General features: G+C 38.3%; 1 protein-coding gene across 3 annotated transcripts in view; it reads right to left on the reverse strand.

The window, feature by feature from the left end:
• Positions 1-7,099: 7,099 nt before the first annotated feature.
• The window catches only part of PIK3C3 (phosphatidylinositol 3-kinase catalytic subunit type 3), a 68,665-nt gene continuing 59,081 nt past the window's right edge, over positions 7,100-16,683 (reverse strand). For all 3 annotated transcript variants that reach the window (XM_066180882.1, XM_066180881.1, XM_066180880.1), the window contains 2 exons: positions 11,654-11,779; positions 7,100-7,817 (listed from right to left, as the gene is read on the reverse strand). In XM_066180882.1, the coding sequence (XP_066036979.1) occupies positions 7,803-7,817; positions 11,654-11,779 (141 nt within the window). In that variant the 3' untranslated portion in view covers positions 7,100-7,802. The remainder of the gene's footprint in view (positions 7,818-11,653; positions 11,780-16,683) is intronic.

Consider the following 16,683-nt stretch of genomic DNA (forward strand, 5'->3'; position numbering starts at 1 on the left):
AAGCAAGCCTTTTGTATACACACATAATAGAGATGTAAGACTAAGTTGTAGGCATCCTGATTTATGCTTATTTCAAAGTTTTAAATGTTGTTCCTGCTCATTTATACATCTGAAACTGTAAACAAGAAAGTAATCCTTGGGACTCATAATTCTCAGTTGTTCTTGTACAGCCCCATTTGCATCCCATGTGGCAATAAAGCAGAAACAAAATCATAAAACTTTTAGCTGTTCTTCTGGCTGTATCTCTTCAATGAATGAAATAATTTATCTGTTACAACATACTAAATCAGGATCAGGTACACACTAAGCTGGATGACACAGATGCAGGAAACATGGACACTGATGAAAAGGCCTGACAATGTGTCTTGTGGCTATTGCTTGCTTAAGCTGAAAAACTGCTGTATTTCAGTCAAGCTTTACTTGTGCACGTACAGTACTCTAGGATTAATTAATTAATGAAGGCACAGAAACATATTAATTTTCCCTATTTTTACTAGAGCTTTCTAAGACAGACGGGTGGTAAGACCTGCCAGAATACTGTTTGACAGGAACAGTGTTTTCAGCAAATATGTTTCTTCAGGCATCTTTGAGCTCTAAGGTACGGAACAAACAAAAGTCAATGAACCAAGTCTGAACACAAAATGCAATCAAAACACACTGGTATTTGGCAAGTTATAATGGCACTTCCCAGATCATCTCAAATTAAAGCCCCAAGCTGTGATACTTTTTGTATGAGACAAGTTAAAAATGGGTTCTGCACCACTGAGTTTACAGAGCTGGGAGGGAAATGGAAGTTCAAGGAGCAAAAAATCTTCAAGGCCAATGGACGACATGCCATGATTGTAGCACAGAGCCTCTCAGTTCTTGTTTCAAAGGTAGCATTTGTCAAGTTAAAAGCAGAACATGAGCTGAGACCTGTCATCTCCTTGTTTGGAGAGTAAGATGCCACGCTGCACCTTGTTACTGGCACCCTGCAATTTGGAAAAGGTAAGTGCAATATGGCCCAATATCCTTGAAAACACACCACCTACAGGTCTTAGCAAATTTTGTGAATTAACTATGCAAAACACCTCTGAACTATATAACCACATTTTTTCCCTATATTGAGGATTTCAACAAGTACAGGTCTTGGAGGTCTCCATAGCCAGGTCTCTGCTATGTAGTTGCCTTTTAAGACAACCTCATTCACTGTCCCAAGGTTTGCAGCTGTGCTTTCCCTTGGAAAAACAGAACGTCACCAGAGACCAAATGTGAATCATTCCTAAAGAAAGAGCTTCCTGCCATGCCTTCCTGCCATGCGATGTCCTCATCCCTGAAGTTGGTGAATGACTCAGACAACCATCACTGCACCAATATCTCCCACTTGCTGCCCTGTGGTCAGAAAACTCAGCATCTGAGTCTGTCACTGCAGGATCAAGGAAGTTATCTACATAAGAGTGGCTCCCAACAGGGACAGAAAACAGGAGAAAAATTCCAAGTTTAAGATTAAAGGGAAGGTGCCTACTTCAGGGAGTAGACACTGCCACTAGACCACTGTTTTCATCAGAAATTTCTCACTTGTATGTCAGTTAATGAAAATACAGCATTAGAAAAATGACAGGACAGCTGAATGCACTGAATAAGTACAACTGACATTACCAGATAAGGGGAAAAACCCAATCCAGTATTTATTGGAAAAGCAAAAAAGCTCTCTCCCTGCCCTGCCCTGAGGACACAGGACAAGATGTTATGCCATCAGGTAGGCAAGATGCACAGCCATCTCTCTATACATGCACCCAGATATGAAACTTATGTTACCTCACCTGAACGTCACAGGAAAGAAATTTGTGGATGGTGTGTTAAAAGCAGAGATTCCATGTAATTGCTTCCTAGAAAACTGTTCATATATGTGTGTGCAAGAAAATAAACTTACTTTTAAAACTCATTTTTTTGTGATGTGAGTTTTTGAGTCTGTAATCATGAGAGATGTTAAACTAACTGTGAGAGAGAAAACTCTTTAGTTACAATTACCTTAAATACTGATGCCCAGTGAAAGAAGACGCATCAAAAAAAGACTGTGGTGAATTATTTTCACACTTTATAGATGAGGTAGGAACAAAGCAGTTTGTTTGTCACTTTGGGATATTTGTCTGTACGATTTACTGATTACATAGTCCAATCAACATCTACACAGACAGCAAGACAAGGAAAGTGAAATTATCTGTCACTTGTAAGAACTGATAAAAACAGGGCAGGAGACTTTCTCCTTTTTAATGCCTTTATTGGATCGGCTTAGGGCGGGGGCCTGATGGGTCGCATGTACTCCACCAGTGCTCCCAGAACTGACTCAGAGGAGGAGGCGAGCAGCTCTGTCTGCTGAAGTGCAATGCAGGTAGAGCCAGGACTTCCATCCTCATGGGAACACCCGGAGTCACAGCTAGCTCAAAAGTCCAGGGGTGTCACTCTGGGTCAGTCTCATATTGGTCATGGCGAGAAGAGCGAAGCCAGGGAATGATGTCCCTTCTCGACTTTAACATGTCCTTTTAGGTTTTTCTTTTCAAGAGTTGGCTTGTTGTTTGTTGGGGCTTTTCTGTTGGGATGGTGTTTTGCCAGAAGCCAATTTGCATATACTTCCAGTCACCATTTTGGGAAGCAGCAGGGCTCAACAGTGACCCAATGGAAAGGGAAACAGAACAGGGGGTTACAGGGAACACTGAACTGTTAATATAGAACACTGAGCTGACAACCCGGAACACAATATGAAATACTGAACAACAACCACAATTCTAATTATTTCTTTGGTAAGGCTTATTCATCTCAAGAACTACAGGCTGGACTGAAGTGAATTGCCTGACCATGGAAGAAAGGATTCCAGAGCTACCCAGAGTGCCCACATTAGTTCAGCCAGACCTTCATATCACTTTTCCTACACAGCAGGTTATGAACATTGACCCTCATAAACTGCCACCTTCAGATTCCTCACCACTGATGAACAGGACACTCCTGTATCAAAGGAAGGAATTTCCAACGGCTCTGCTGAATTTTGCACAGCTTCCAATTGCAGAGGTGTTTTATGTGGAATTTAAGTACCTCCCTGGGGTATAGCTTAATTCCATTTGGAAAGGAGTGTCCCACACACAGCTGAAGTGACTAATGCCTGTTTGTAGATGAGCTGATGTGGTGGTGCATTTTAGTTGTTAAAATAATTAATGGTTACGAGTTCTGTACCCCTCTGTTCTAGTTTCTGTACTCTGCTGTTCATATTTTGAAGATGGTTTATCCTGGAAGTTGTACCCTCCCTTGAGCTGTCCATCTATTCTCGCCCTGCCCACTTTTCCAGACTCTTTGTCAGTCTCCCACCATGGGCCAACTCCTATCTAAACCCCTCCTTGGAATTCCCCTAAACCATGATGCCCCATTGGGCCATGTGACCCCTTCTCCTCCCCTTGTCCTCCCCATTGGCTCCTAAACTGTGTCATTCTGTGGTGAAATCCTCCCACTGCTTTCCCTCATTGGTTGTGTTCAAGTTTCCACGCCTTGGTCCTCCCCTATTTATTAGTCAGTGTACCTTAAGATCTGGGCTCTCTTCTGCATTTTCCCTTTGAGAGTTTTTTGTGAGAATAAACCATTTGGATTACACAAGCAGGAGTGCCTCCTCTTCATTCTTGCCTCAGGCCTGTGTCTGTTAACCGTCTCAGTGCTGTAGAGCAACAGTTGTAAGCCGCTGCTCCCATCAGCCTGCTTGGGAATAGTGTCCCTCTGGCACCAGCGCTGGGGTGGCAGAGAGCTAGCCCGAAACTCTGGCACAGCGTCAAGCTATGAATGCTTCACCAAGCAGTGTTCTTGCTATTTCCAGTTTGAACCCAGGCAGGTGAACCACTTCACTACTACTACTCAGGAGGCAACTGGGGCTGGGATTTTTATCCTCCAATATGAAGTTTCTTTTCTTATGCCCTTGCAGGGTCCAGTCTAAATGATGGAAGAACAGGAGGGCACCAATATCACACTTCAAGTAGCCTCACTATTACAAAGAATCATCACATCAGCTGAAGAGGTTAAAAAATCTATTTTAACACAATCCACCAGCAATCTGTTTTCAATTACTCCCTTAAGACTCCTTAAATGTAGACGCTTCAGATACTTCTTAATAACCACAGTATTTTACCATCTGCTGATGATACAGGTCTTGTGAGTAAAACCTCTCCTGACTACAAAAGGCAGGTCATTTAGACTACTTCTCTGATATCCCCACTCTGCCAGGGGGTGTTAAGATTCCCATTCACTGTTCCTTTTTCCCTTTTCCAAAGTCGTCATTCCTGTAAAGCCTCACAAAAGCACTTCTTATTTTAAATTGCACACAAGAACAACAAAAACAGGTAACTGTCTATAAGAACAGGGGTGTTTCTTGTCAACAGGATAGAGGCCTTTTGTATTAAAAGTACAGAGCACATCTACATTTCATTCCCCTACCCTGCCTTCCCCCAAAATACTACTTCGGCAGTTAGTGTTTCTTTCCCCCCAAAAGAAAAGCCTACTGTGGCACTTTCTGCACTTGATGCACTAGCAGTTGAAAACAACCAATGAGAGTCTACAGTAGAGAAGAAAAAATGAAATTATTTCACTTGCTTCTCTCACCCTTAATCCCAAAGAATCACTACAGATTCTGTAAGAAAAAAAGAAAAATATGAGACCAAGTTGAATGCTGAAAGGCAAATAAAGGACCCACAAGGCAGTTTTATTGTACTTTTTTATCTCTAGTAATATAAAATACAACTGCTGGTCAAAATAAGTCCATGGCAAAATTACTGACTTTTATTTCTTTTGCTCTGTAACAGGGTGAGTTTTGACAAGTTACTCTGTGACACAACTGGTACAGCCTACTTTCCTACCACACATTGCACCACACTCCAATACACATCATGGAGCTCCCTGCCTCGTTCCACGCAGAGCTCTAAGTGTGTCTGTGTTTACCCCCTGCTTATGCACTCACACAAACAGAAGTGCAGGGTAAAACTCCTGTGGGGGCCTTCACCTGACTGGGGTTCTATGTTCATGAAATACACAAGGATTTCACCTTCAAGAATTGTACTCCAAAAGACAGAATTTTATATAGTTATTCAAGGGATTCAGAATATATTAGAGAAAACAGCCATGTAATACAGTCATGGTATTACACAGTGATATCAAGCCATGATAGATAACCTATTACACATATTAATTCCAGTGAGGCAAAGATTTCAATTAAAATAAAAAGTTTTATTTAAAACAAGGTAACTTACTTCCCCTTTAGCAACCCAGCTTGTTTGTTTTTTCTTCAACTGCCTGTCTTACTTTAAATAAATGATGCCACATGAAGTGCTAAGAGCCATGAGATTTTACAAAACAACATCAGAATTTTGTATAAGGCTGTTAAAAAGATAAACCTATTGATGTTTTTCAATTTTCAACAATACTTCGTATTTAGAAGACAAGGCTTAAAGTATAAATTTACGTACATCTAGTATGTTATAGCAGCCTCAGTGCTGTCCTGTTCTTCATTCTATAAGCGTTCCTAAGAGCTAGGAACAGAATATGCACATCAGCCTAAAAAAAGCCACTAGCTGGATGACAGACATATACAGTTAGTTTGTTTGTCAGTGCTCACTCTTCTACAAAATTCTTTAGCAAATACAATGAAAATTTGTGCAGAGTCACTCAACATGCAGAAACACAGATGAACACACTGGTTGGACTATTTTCCACTGGTTCAAGCAAGCTTTTCTGCTTCTGTGCCTACTATTCTCCATTTAAGAAGTGGACAGTGAACTACAGTGAAGTCTGGCTCTTCCTAAGCCTTACCTACTGCAATCACATTCCTCTTGGGTTCACATGCTAACATTTATAACTTAAGAGTATAGTTTTAATAGGCTGTTGCATAGTCCAGCATATGAACAGGATAATTGTGTTTAGGCTGTTGCATAGTCCAGCATATAAACAGGATATTCTAAAACACAAGACATCGTGAACAACCATGCATTAATACGTAATGTGTTTTATAAAGGTCAGTATTTAGCAGTTTATAAACATCTCTGCAAAGTGAAATGTGTTGTAGGATCGAGTTGATGTCTTTTGGGTTTTAATAAGGAGAAAACCTTGGTCTGTCTAGTCAACTGGTACACAGTGGGTCATGCCTATATCCTTCAAAATTAGACTTGAACAGGAGGAACAGAAGTTTTCTTCAAAAGAAATGGATAAAAAAATCCCACAGTATGTACAGTTGAAAGGGCTGGGGGCGTCATAGACAAGACTTCAAGTCAAATAAAGTGTGGCTCCTTCATAAAGATTAAAAGTTGTCTGAGCATGTAGGATGCACATTCAAAACATATTCAAAGAACAAAAAAGACCTTTTTTTTTTTTTTTTTTTTTGCCAGAATTCTCTCTGAACATCTGAAAAGTTCAGGCTCTCAGAATTATACTTGGAAGATACCACAAAGCACTGCATGTAGAACAAGTTCATGCAAAAGTGAGGCAGTAGAGGAGTATGTAAGTCTGACAGAAAAAAACCCAAAACAAACAACAATAACAACAAAAAAACCCAAAAACCACAAGAAAATGATAATTACTACTTCTCCAAAGAAGAATGAGCTAAAGACAAGAGAGGTAATACTGTGGTTCCTCTGTGGCACTTGTGTGTCCCCAGACAACCACGAGCATTAAACAGCTAAGGTAATGCAGTTCTTAAGTCACACATGCAGGGGAAAAAAGGGAGAAAAGCACAAAGCAAAATTGACTCACAAATACCGGTCAGATTCACATTCAAATCAGACTCTCTTGTATTTGTAATTGGGACGGATTTCTTCTGACTTAAAATGTTACTTAAAAAAAGACAGGACTATTAGAGCACCCTTTGAAGAGAGCCACACATTTATGAAGCGCTAATTACTTTACTGATCATACAAACTATATTAATTATTAACTCAGTATGTGACACAGAAGTTATTTCGTGAGTGGCCTTATTCCAGCATCAAGTAAACTGAGAAGTGAAAACCTTTGCAAAAAGACAGTAGTTACAAACATAATCCTCTAGTGTGCCATGTCTCAGCAGGTAAGATTAAAAAGACGAAACAGAACAGCTCAAGACTTCAACAACAAAGGTTTTTATTAGAGTGAAGAATATATAATCACTGTACAGAAAACATTTAAAGCATGAAATACTGAACTGCTCTTTGTGCATTCCCGTTGCTGAGCCTGTTAGTGATCATTTAATTGTCTGTTTACCGCTGGGATAACTTACTAGCACTTAAAAACACTTTTGTAAGCAGGCATAAAATGATTGTCCTTTTTAAAAGATAACATTGCCCAAGGCAGAAATAAATGATCATATGAATTAAATTTCAAACTTATTCAAGGAACAAAGTGGGTGGGGAGGGATGAGAGGGGATTGCTGTGGTTTTGTGAGGGGTTTTTCTGCACCAAGAAACTGTAGCCTTCCTGCTTTAGCTTTGCATCTACTTCTATTTTAAATAAGAAAATATATTAACACGTACAAGAATTCACCATTAAATTCAGCCTCTTCCAGTTATCTTTGGCTTGAGAGGAAGTTGCTTACTTCAATCTTTGAGGCTCCCAAGGATGGTACAATCATCTTCCTTTAAAAAATGGTTGGTTTTAAACCTTTAATGAACAGAGACTCAAAAAGCTTCTCTACCTTCTGACTTCTCAGTTCTTCGAAATATTAAGTCTGCAGCTTTTGCCTTCCAAAGCTGTTAGGTGAAGTCCACAAGGGCTTGAGAAAGTCTCTGTTTTGAGCATTTGCTTGTTTCCACCATCACCAGGATAAAAGCTTATTTTCTCCAATACTAAAAGAAAAGAAAAAACCACAACAGCACAGAGATTACTCAATCTGGTTTACTCTCAAAAAACAAATGCTATGCACAAATTGAACTCTGTGATTAAAAACATGGTGAAATGCCTACGGGTAGATGATTTTCACAACCTTTCAAGGGAAAAAGCATGGAAGCCAACTCTATGCCCCTTGACAAATTATTTCACCCAAGACACACAGTCCTGCTGGTAGACATTCCCTATCTTACTTTGGCATCCAGTATGAAATAAAACAGAAACTGTGCTGAGGTGTCTGCATTCTGTGATGCAAAAGCACTGTGGTTACAGCCTGGAGATACTCTAAATCCATGCAACTTCTACAGCTGAAACTGAGTTCGCTCCTAAAAAGGTATCAGCCAAGCATTAATAAACCCCCAAAATTGTACAGTTACACTATAGGTGAGACACGCTGCATCCCACAAGATTTCACTTTTCTAATCACTGGTTACCATTTCAGCCCTGAATGCAACTGTCTTGATTTGTAAATTCACAAGGGAAGTAAAACATGAAATTATACACTTGAACTGTAGATTTTCTCCTTCCTCTACAGAAATAAAAAATGCTGCTAAAATTAAAATTACTCTCCAGGGAGAAATGGCTATCCAGTCTTCATTAGTATCACTAAAATTAGTATGCACCTTTTCCTCCTCTAGAGAACTATTGTACATCCCAATTAGCTTATTTTAAATGTTGAATTTATTTACTTTTGAGACAACTTTTTTTGATAACCATTAAGGAGACAGGCAGTGCATGAAAAGGTCTGTAAAATATCTGATAACAGATTAGAGACACATTAGAAACTAAAGGCTTCATAACACAGCTGTAAACTGAGAACAATTTAGAATATTGTTATAAAAGAACAATACTGAGCTGATTCCAGAACATCTAGAGTACTTTATCCAAGAGCTTTACTTACCTACAGAGTGACATACAGAATACTGAAACACCATGGTTACTATAATAACCAACCTTGTTAAAAAGCTTTTAAGTGCTGCAGTAGACTGCACAAATTCCTCACAGGCCTATTTTGGAGGCAGTAAGAGAATAAATACCTACTGATAAACAAAAAATGTGTTGAACAGCATTTTAAATGAAATATTGTGTGGCATTAGGCCAAATCTGCTGTTTACACTTGTGCCATAACACCTGTGTAGTGCTGGGTTTTTTTCCAGACAACTTATAATGCTATGAAGAACAAGGCCACTGGCAGTTCAATGCAGAATTCTAGATTAACAAATTGAAAGCTTCAATTGGCCATTGAGTAAGATGACCCCTTTACAGCAAATTCAAGACCCATTAATTAACAATTTGCAGACTCCATGAAGACTACAGCAGCAAATTCTTAAAGACTGACTCAGACAAAAAGGAAGGATAATGATTTTGACTGATGAAGTAATAATTATTGCTAAGAAGCAGCCTATTTCACCCATAATATAAAGAGAACAAACATTAATTATACTTACTTTTAACGGGTCTTTTTTAAGTTTTGGATTTTTTTGAAATATATTAATAGAACACAGATTCTTAAGACTTGTCAACTGATTAATCTCTGTCTATTCTTTTTGCATTCTCCTCCCACTTGCAATCCAGCATCTTCACAGAAGAAAGCCTGCAAGCCTAAATTTTTTTAGAGTATGAATAAAGGCAGTAACTGGAACTCCAAAATTATCATCACATGGAGTCATGAGATGCCTTGCACTTACAAATCAAGATACTTGTTTTTCATTCTAGGCACCAGATGCCTGAAGCAGAAAGGAAAGCTGAAACACACAGGTTGCATGCTCTGCAGCAGTGCACAAAGATTGCACAGAGCCTCAGAAAAACGTCTCTGTGCTGAAATTCAGGATGGGTCAGCTAGAGAGGTAAAAAATCCCAGACTAAGGTAACTATATCAGGCCTACATTAGTGGCTGTCACATCTGCTTATTCAGTATCCAAAGTGTCATACACCAGTGGGCTTGCATATAAACTCCCAAAAATATGAATGGAAGATGCAATCAGTGCCTGATGGAATGTGTATCAGCTTTTTGCTTAGAACACCATTCCCAGGAGCCAGAATCACAGAATGGTTTGGTTGGAAGGGACCTTAAAGATAAACTAATCCCAACTAATCTGCCATAGGCAGGAACACCCTCCACTAGACCAGGTTGCTCAGAGCCACCTGGAGAGAAAACCTGGAGTAACATTCTTGAGTACTTTTAAATATTGTAAACAAATCTGTCCTGTGATTTTAAAAGCAGGGTTAAGAACTGAAGAAAGATCAAACAAAAACAAGCCTGAATGGAAAAAGAAAAGGTTACCGGAATCAAACCTGTAAACTCTGACTTACTAATACACTTTCACAAACACAGTAACAATTACCTGGGAGAGTGTGGCAGTCACCTAAGGCCAGTGAAGTTAAAAAGACATGTTTTTTAAAAAGTGACCATCAGTATGTGATGAGAATAAAGGCCTACACAATACACTAGACAAACTTAAAACGTCAATCTTGAAAATTTCTAATTTTTTTTTTTTTAATTTGAACCTTAAGGCAGATGCCAGGCATTTTTCACTTTTTCTTATGAAATTATCATCCTCCATCCGAAGTTCAAAGTAATCCATAGTGAATTACAGTAATACAAATAATTACACTTCCTTTTTTCACATCGCATAAAACGTCCCCTTTATTAAATATGTAGACATTATTTCTTTTCATCCTGCACCACAGTGCAATTCTTCAAAATAAAAACTAAGTTTGAAGAAAAGAACAGATACTTTTTAGCAGAATGGACAGCCATAACAATAGTTCTCCTTAGTTCATATCAGAATTTGACTAGCCTTTTGAAGAAAGAATCAGTTAAAAACCAGGATAATGACTGGCTTTTCAGAGCAGTTTTATTTTCCCTCTTAATTCCATTTCTTGTCATGGTCTAATACTTAAGGCAGTGTATTATCTTAAATCCCTGATAAACACCAACCAAATGTCAAATCGTTTTAAGGAAAAACCAAAACATCGGAAACTCAAAGCAGAAATGCTTTTGTGAACACAGTTTTATTTAACATGGGAATCAAGTATTTTATTGTCTTACTGTGTATTGTAGTAAGACAGCACAGAGTAAGATGACTTCATTCTTCATACGGGGTATATTGTAGTAACAAAAATAACAGAGGCAATAATCTGTTGTCAACTCAGATCATCAGCAAGAAGGCTGCTATAAGGTCTTCCTGGAGCTTTCTCCAGTCTGAACAGTCGCACCTCCCTCAGACTGCCTGCCTAGCAGAGGTGCTCCAGCCCTCTGGACTTGCTCCAACAGGTCACTGTCCCTCCTGTGCGGGGACCCCAGAGCTGGATGCACTGCTCCAGGGTCTCACCAGAGCAGAGCAGAGGGGCAGAATCCTCTCCCTCCCCTGCTGCCCACAGGGCTCTGGATGCAGCTCAGGACACGTTTGGCTCTCTGGGCTGTGAGTTCCATGGCTGGGGCATGTCCAGCCTCTCACCCACCAGCACCCCCAAGTCCTTCTGGGCAGGGCTGCTCTTGGTCTTTCATTCCCCAGCCTGGATGGGCATCGGAAGTTGCCTTGTTCCCGATGCCAGACCTTGCGTGATTGCTAAGGTGCTTCAAAAAATTTTACAGGACCTCTACAAGCTTGTTCTCCAGTCCTTACAACTAAAACACAGTTTCACTATCTTGTAGTAAAATGAATTAAAACATCATACAGTGAAACATACAGCCTTAAACCTACCACTCACAACCTCTTACTAGGTTACTTACTGTGATGGTTTACTCAGCTATCACAGCTGGTCTCCAGTGACTGAGAAGAAAATACCTCACCTGTGCAAACTTGTGTATCTGCTCCACAACCGCTGCAAAAAGAGCATGGACACTTTCATCAATTAGACTCTGCATATAATGGACAGCTTCTTCATCAGACAGGTCCAAACGAAACTTGTCCTGCACCTGGAACAGGAGCAGAAGTGGCTAAAATTAGTTCAGCGGTTAAAACCATGCATTATTCTATCCATGTATACAGAAGCAGAGTGATTTTGGCTGTTTAGTGGAGAGTCTCTCTTGTTTCTTAGCTACAGCAGATTATTGGAAATGTACAATGTGATTTAAAACACCTTACTTCAAATCCTTTAATAAAAAGATCACTATTTAAATAAGCTAGAAACAGTCCCCTAATTCAAACTAGTAATTTCAAAGCTCAAGGTGAAAAAGTCAAGAGAAGCACTTGGAAAAAAAGTTTAAGCAGAACTAAATGCTATGAGAAAAAGAGATAACATTCAACATTCACTAGAGAATTAAATGCTGCTTGAGAAACAACAGAGACCTTTGCATATTATATACAAATTTAGGAGAGTCTGGATGATCCTAATAATTTTAGAAAAGATGTATACTTCATTACTCTAAATCTGCTTTCAGGTAATGTTTGTCTTTCAGAAACTGTAAGGCAGTTAAATAAAGAATACAGAATGGGAGGAAAGTGCGAGCAAATCAACTCTTTTAAAACTGACCTTTATATGGTATGTGTGTGAAGTTCATTAACTTCGATTGTATCCACTGCCCACAGACACTTGCTTGGAGACACTGCTACCCCTTATATGTTTTTTTGACAGCAACATTGTACCAGTAACACAGTCTGCTTAGTACTTGAAACTTGTACATGAGTTAAAAGCTGAATGCAGAGTAATTAAGAATATAACAATACCTGTATTTTCCTGATATAACAATACCTGTATTTTCCTATCTCCATCTTGGCAATGCCAAGAACATCTATGAAGGGGCAGTAAATACCTTTCTGTGCCTTCCACCTAATTCCAAGAAAATCGTTCAGAACTGATCCAGACAGCAAATTTCCCTAACATAGTGGAGCCCAGCCTTAACTCCACTGAGCCTGGTTTTTTTAGCCTTTTCCCCCTTGAAATCTCTTCTGATGAGCCTAGATCTAGCAGTCTAAGCAATACTATGGCCATCATTTTAAAGTACTAGTTACCTTGCAAAGTAGCGCTGGTAACAGTATGTAAATTGCACAGCAAATTCGTATTAGTTGTAGAAGATTTATTGCTGCCATATAGTCACATGCTTTATTGTCATAAAGATAAATCTTGAACAATTCAAGCTCTTGTGGAGACCATCATATTCAAGTATTTCACCCTCTTCCATAATGAACTAGGTAAAATGGTATCAAAAGATCTTTTACCCTATCTTTATGCCAAGTCAGAATGTTTCACATCCTAGCTAAATGGTTTCAATGATTAATTGTACTGTTTAACAACTGTGACTTATTTTCTATCTGAATTTGTCCAATTTCCATCAAACAGTTAAGCTCATTAAAAATTTTATATTAAAGAGCTGTCAATCAGAAATCTCTCTCATGTACGTAAATATCAAACGATTTGTTTCTTAACCTTCTTGTGGCTGTGACTTCAAGACAGAGTCAAGTCTGTCTTGAACATTTTCCATTAATTCACTATTTTTTAGCCATTGACAAAAATGTGAGCCAAGTTATTTCAAGAATTTTCATAATAAGGTTGAATTTGTGAGATGATCCTACCTTCGTATCCTATATTGTATGCTTTCTATGCACCAAGGATATCACATACTCAACCACCCTCTTAATGACAGCAAAAATGCTCCAGGATTTCAGTTGAGTGTTAACTGATTTCAGTTTAGTATAACTTTGTGCTCCTTTAAAAGGCAGCATATTCCAAAATAGTGCCCTTCTGTGTCCTTAGGCTTTTTATTAGCACTGCAATAAAAAGCCTAAGTTAGCCAGCACAGTATGGAAAGACTAGAGAATTATAGAATCCTTTAGGTTGGAAAAGAGTTCTACAGTCATAAATTTTCTTCATTCAAAAAACCATTAAAACTCTATTGCTGATATGCCTGAAGGAAGCATAAACTGCATTCTTCCTCAGCTTTCTCTCAAAAAGACATTTGATCAGTATGAAAGAACAGATAAGCCAAAAAAGTTCAAACTTTCAATGAAGCGTGTTACCAGTGAGAGATTCAGCAGTTTATTCCAAGAAGTTCTTGTCATGAAGAACTTTAATCTTCATAACAAACAGGATGAGAAGGAAGTTTATCAACTCCCTCATCAGAAGTTTTAGACAGTGAATGATGCACACAGTAGAATCCAACGGAAATTGTTGGACTACTCACATGCTTGCAAATATGCAAAAGCTTAAATACAGCCCCAAATTACAGCAGAGGTTTGTTTCAGGTCTGATTTAGTGCTCACAGAAAAGGTGATGTTAATGAGAATTCAGCAAAATCACCAACTCCAGTTTCAAAAAAAGAAAAAAAAAAGGGAAAAGAAAAATCACTGTAACACTCTTTTACACAACTTCAGTAATCAAACACTTTGGCAATCTTCTAATTTGTTCATGGAAGACCTCAGAATTTTCGCAGTTAGTTTTTTTAAGATGTAGCTTCATTCTATGGAATTAATAACTAGCTAAACCCACTTCCCATAAAACACACTGGGCACACTGATACATGTGCAAAGAAATTCAGCCATGGTTAGATCTTACAATCAGTTCACAATTAGCAGAAGGATGAAATTATGCCCAGTATTAGACCTTTGCATGAAAGTTTTTCAGCCCTGCATTAAAACTGACTGCTGATGAAAAAAGGTGACCATCATTTGCAGCACAATCACAGAGAAAATGGGAATGTAGCAAGGTAGCAAGTCAAAGAAGGGGAAAAATATTTTACAGGAACAAAAAGAAAGAAACACTACTTCACACTATGATTATCCCAAAAATCTAACTCAGAGGGGAAGAGTGAAACATCTACCAGAATAACAGGCAATGTTAACTGATGGTAAGCTCAGACTCCATTCTTTTACTTGAAGTGTCTTTAAGAACTAAAATGAGTATTGTTTGGAAAATGGCATCAAAGATGTCCTATGAAGCTGATTTCACAGAAAACTCAGAAAACTCACAGTATGCCCCACAAAGCTTTGTAAAGTAGAAAAAAAAAGGATGACAAAAAGAGGACATGAAATATTCAAGAAAATACTAACCATTTTATTAAGAATGGTAATTAAAGATCTGAGAAAATGGGCAGGCCTGTGTGTTCATTCAGTTGAGTGAATCTCCAAGTTCAACCCTCTGTCTTTGAATATTTTGTATTTTTGGAAGTGTGACATATTTAGGATTGAGAAATCATATGAAAACACAATTGGGAGTAGTACTACTGTGAGTAAGTGCACTTCCCTGCAGAGTTCCAAAATTTTCACTTGGGCCTTTTGTTCCCAAAGCACAAGGCTGCCCTCTCCTTCCAGCAAAAGGCAGATTTGTCTGGACTTTTGTCCTCAAATCAGACCTACTGTACAGTATAGACCACAGTTACCATAGTGAACTTAGGAATTTTTCACTAGCAAGCATCTTTTCACTTGTAAAACATTACCTGAAATGGATTAGGTACTTAAGGCTCAAGGTTATAACAAACTTTGGAAATTCTGTGGAAAGTTTTATAATCTTCAGGGCAGCCCCCAAATCCATATTTCATGGCCACTCGTAGCTCTGTTTTTCAGAATTAGTGATTGTAGTAATGAATTTTAAGGTGACATATAATATATGTATATGAGAGTTAATGCTGTTTAGTTTTCAGACAAATTGCAAGTTAGACATTCTGAAGACTGGTGGGTGCTTTAGTATTTATTCTTTCAGCAACATTAAGCAACACTACTTATGTTTATAGAATTTTATCACGCTAGTATGGGATTGCTCATTGAAACTTCAGCTGCTTTATAGAGAAACTTCCGTGTCTGTTTCCAGCGGGTTACAGTATACACTGGATGTAAGCACTACTGAAACAAGACAAAGATCAATTAACAGCAAAACAAGAAAAAACCATAGTATTTTTTCATTATTATTTTTACTGTTTTGCCTTGTAATTATTACAGTAGTCAGCATCCAATATTCACGTGGCAGAAATTGGCATTGTCTGGCTTAATCCTTATCGCATTTCATCTTTTTCAGTAAACAGTTTCTTGCTATCCCTGTTGCTTGCAGTCCAAACAACTCACACCACAAACTATTCAGATGCTTTATTTGCATGAACAACTTCATTTGAGAGGCTATTCTGACAACAGTCTTTGTTTCCAAGGGTTCAATTTGAAAAAAAATGTGGTTTCAAAACGAGCCCATGTAGGCTTCTTTTTTTTTTTTTTTTTTTTTTTTTTTTTTTTTTTTTTTTTAATGATAGAAGACAACAAAGATATTAGTGAACATCTCTAAATTGAACTTCTTTGAGAACTGGGATGAGAATCAGTCACTATGGTACTCAAAGATGACACTGTTCCAGCTCAGAATTTCATCATTCTGGCTAAAAACTTACAATCAACTAAAGACTGTGATATAAAACAGGAGCACAAAGTGTTCTCACACCTGGTTCATGTTTTGGTGTTTACTCCAACTTCTGTATTTTTTCAGTAGTTTGAAATTAATTAATATGCATGAAAAATCAACAGCCTCGAAATAAAAAAGCTGGGTGTGCAGCTGCAGCATCATTACCCAAATGGACAAAGAGATAAACATCTGTCAAAGCAAAATAAGCTCCATGGTAATGTGGCACTTTCACAAAGCATAAACCTCCCTGGAGCAGCAAAAAAAATACTACTAAAATGAACAGACTCTAATCCAGCAGAAGTGACTTTACTTCTGTTGTAAATTTCCTGCTGACGTTAATAAATCTCAGGAAGATTTCCTAGCACCACCTTTTAACAAATACTGCTATTTCTGGTCAGGTGAAAAGTGACAGATATCCACTGCCTAAAAAGGCTTATCAAGTTCCAACTTAGAAAGTCCTTTCCATTTCACTAACGTGAACTGAACTCTCAATTATCCTTTGGC

The sequence above is a fragment of the Chamaea fasciata genome, unplaced genomic scaffold (assembly GCF_029207755.1).
Source record: "Chamaea fasciata isolate MVZ Bird 193981 ecotype frontalis unplaced genomic scaffold, bChaFas1.0.hap1 SCAF_4, whole genome shotgun sequence".
NCBI classification, from domain to species: Eukaryota; Metazoa; Chordata; class Aves; order Passeriformes; family Sylviidae; genus Chamaea; species Chamaea fasciata.